Source organism: Protobothrops mucrosquamatus, unplaced genomic scaffold (genome assembly GCF_001527695.2).
Source record: "Protobothrops mucrosquamatus isolate PMUCROS unplaced genomic scaffold, P.Mucros_1.0 scaffold_220, whole genome shotgun sequence".
In the NCBI taxonomy this organism is placed as follows: domain Eukaryota; kingdom Metazoa; phylum Chordata; class Lepidosauria; order Squamata; family Viperidae; genus Protobothrops; species Protobothrops mucrosquamatus.
The window spans coordinates 232,194-234,298 of NW_015386296.1; the positions used below are offsets into that span (position 1 = coordinate 232,194).

The 2,105-nt window shown below is 44.7% G+C and overlaps 1 protein-coding gene across 1 annotated transcript in view; it reads right to left on the reverse strand.

The window, feature by feature from the left end:
* Positions 1-2,105, reverse strand: part of LOC107298732 (sushi, nidogen and EGF-like domain-containing protein 1) — a gene marked incomplete in the record, with an annotated part of 14,375 nt that overhangs the window by 5,504 nt on the left and 6,766 nt on the right. The window contains 1 exon segment of the mRNA XM_015828099.1: positions 1,415-1,696. Within this exon segment, the coding sequence (XP_015683585.1) occupies positions 1,415-1,696 (282 nt within the window).

The window sequence follows — 2,105 nt, forward strand, 5'->3', positions numbered from 1 at the left end:
CTGTGCGCAAGGCATCCCGGTCTAGAAAAGGCCGCAACTGGTGCACCAGGCGTACCCGGTAAAACGCCCCCCTGGCCACAGCCGCCAACTGGTCGTCCAGTGTCAGCCGTGGGTCCAGGAGGACCCCCAAGTTGCGAACCCTCTCCGAGGGGGCCAAGGTTTCGCCCCCTATAGTCAGCGATGGAATCAGCTGACCATAGGTACCACTTTGGTGGGAAGGTAACAGTGCTCTGTGCACCTCTGGCATCTATAGCCATGCTGGCCACATGACTACGGAAGTGTCTTCAGACAACGCTGGCTCCCTCGGCTAAGACATGGAGATGAGCACCGTGCCCTAGAGTTTGGCATCTCTCAGAGAATCTCTTCCCTTTAATAGTTTTAAAATTGAATAAAATAAAATAAAATAAAGTAATAGAATAAGAAAGAATGGAAGGGATAAAGGACTCAACTTATGAGTATGTATAAGAGAAACAAAGGTGTTCACTCTGCCCATTTTTCTTTCATTCTCATCACATTCCCCAGGTCCCATACACGTTTCTTAGTAGAAAAATCTACATGCCTGTGAACTGGATGTTCTTCCAGCCAGGTGCATATTTTGTTAGGGCTTTTTTTTCATTAGAATTATATCCTCTCCTTAAATTTGTATCCTGCATTTTTCCTTACAGAAATTCAGTGTCTGTAAGGTAAGTGTCAGGTTTGCCATTTTTGGCTTGGTGCCTTACTGGTGAGGGGGGCATGGGCGGGAGAAAAAATGGGCAATAAACCTGTATTGGTATGTGCTGTGAAATAGGGAGGGGGGGGGAGATGACAGCTTGAGGAAGAACAGAGAGGTTCTGAATCAGTTTGTGCCAGCACTCAAGGTCATATATCCTGGGAAGGAATGTGGAATATCCACAAACATCTTTCTCAGAACACCTAGGACCTAGCTGAAGATGAACTGGTCATGGGGAGGGGGGAGGGCTGGGATGAGGGGAAACATTTTGTATCCTTTTTAGCATGGGAAATTTAGTTCTAGCCTGACTTTACTGCAGCCAACATCTTTTAGTAAAAGAACCTATCACTTGTACCAAGTGGAGTCGAGGGTCTTTCTTTCCTAAGGGATCGGGCTGGTGCAGGTCTGACAGTATTGAGAGAGAAGGACAGTCTTAAAGTCATCTGGGGAGGGGTCTCTATGGCTGAAGATGGCTTTAAATTTGGATCTTGGTGCTCCTTGTCCAACACTTTCACCTCCATCTCCATGGCTCTTGGACTGAGAGAGAAATACTGACCCAAAGCCACACAGTGGGTTTCTGTGATGGGGTGCGGGCTGTAGTTCAGCACTTTTACCTCTACACTACATTTACTCTCAGCCAATAAGCAGCAGCCACTGGAGGAGGAGAAATGCTCTAGATTACCATTACTGTGTGAGACCTACCTTATTTGAAACAGATCCATAGTAGCCTACTTTGTCCCAGGTAGCGATAAACATCCAGACGGGTGTGAAGGAAACATCAGGGTGATACTGACTGAGGTCTGCAGCAAACCGACTAAGCAGCACCGAGTCTTTGGTCTGTCTCCAGGAGATCGTCCCACTGACTCTATTGTCAACATCAGCCCAAAACGGAGCAACAAAGGGTACTTCATTATCCAGAGGGAAAGCATTAGGAGTGTATTCTGAGACATACTTTCCAAAAGAGATAACCCCATTGTTGTTGACCTGGAGAAATATAAAGCAAGGTGGTATGCTGTGTTCATTTGACATACTCAATATTATTATGAAATTAGGCAATTTTCTAGAATCTTAAAAGAGATTAAGATATAAACAAAGCAATCTGGGTTAATATAAGATGCTGTCTCTCCTTCTCTTGCACACACACACACACACACACACACACAATATATATATAATTTATATATAATATATATAAACACCTCTGCTTAACATGCAGACAGCCCAGGTTCGAATCTCAGAAGGGTATGTCTGGCTGATGAAACCAAATAAGGTTAGAAATAGCTATCCCAGTACTCCCTTAATTCTTTGTTAGCAATCCAAATTTTGAAAAACACATATGATGTCGCAGTTAAGCGACTGCTGCCTGTGGATGGCTCTGGATTGAGCTGATGCA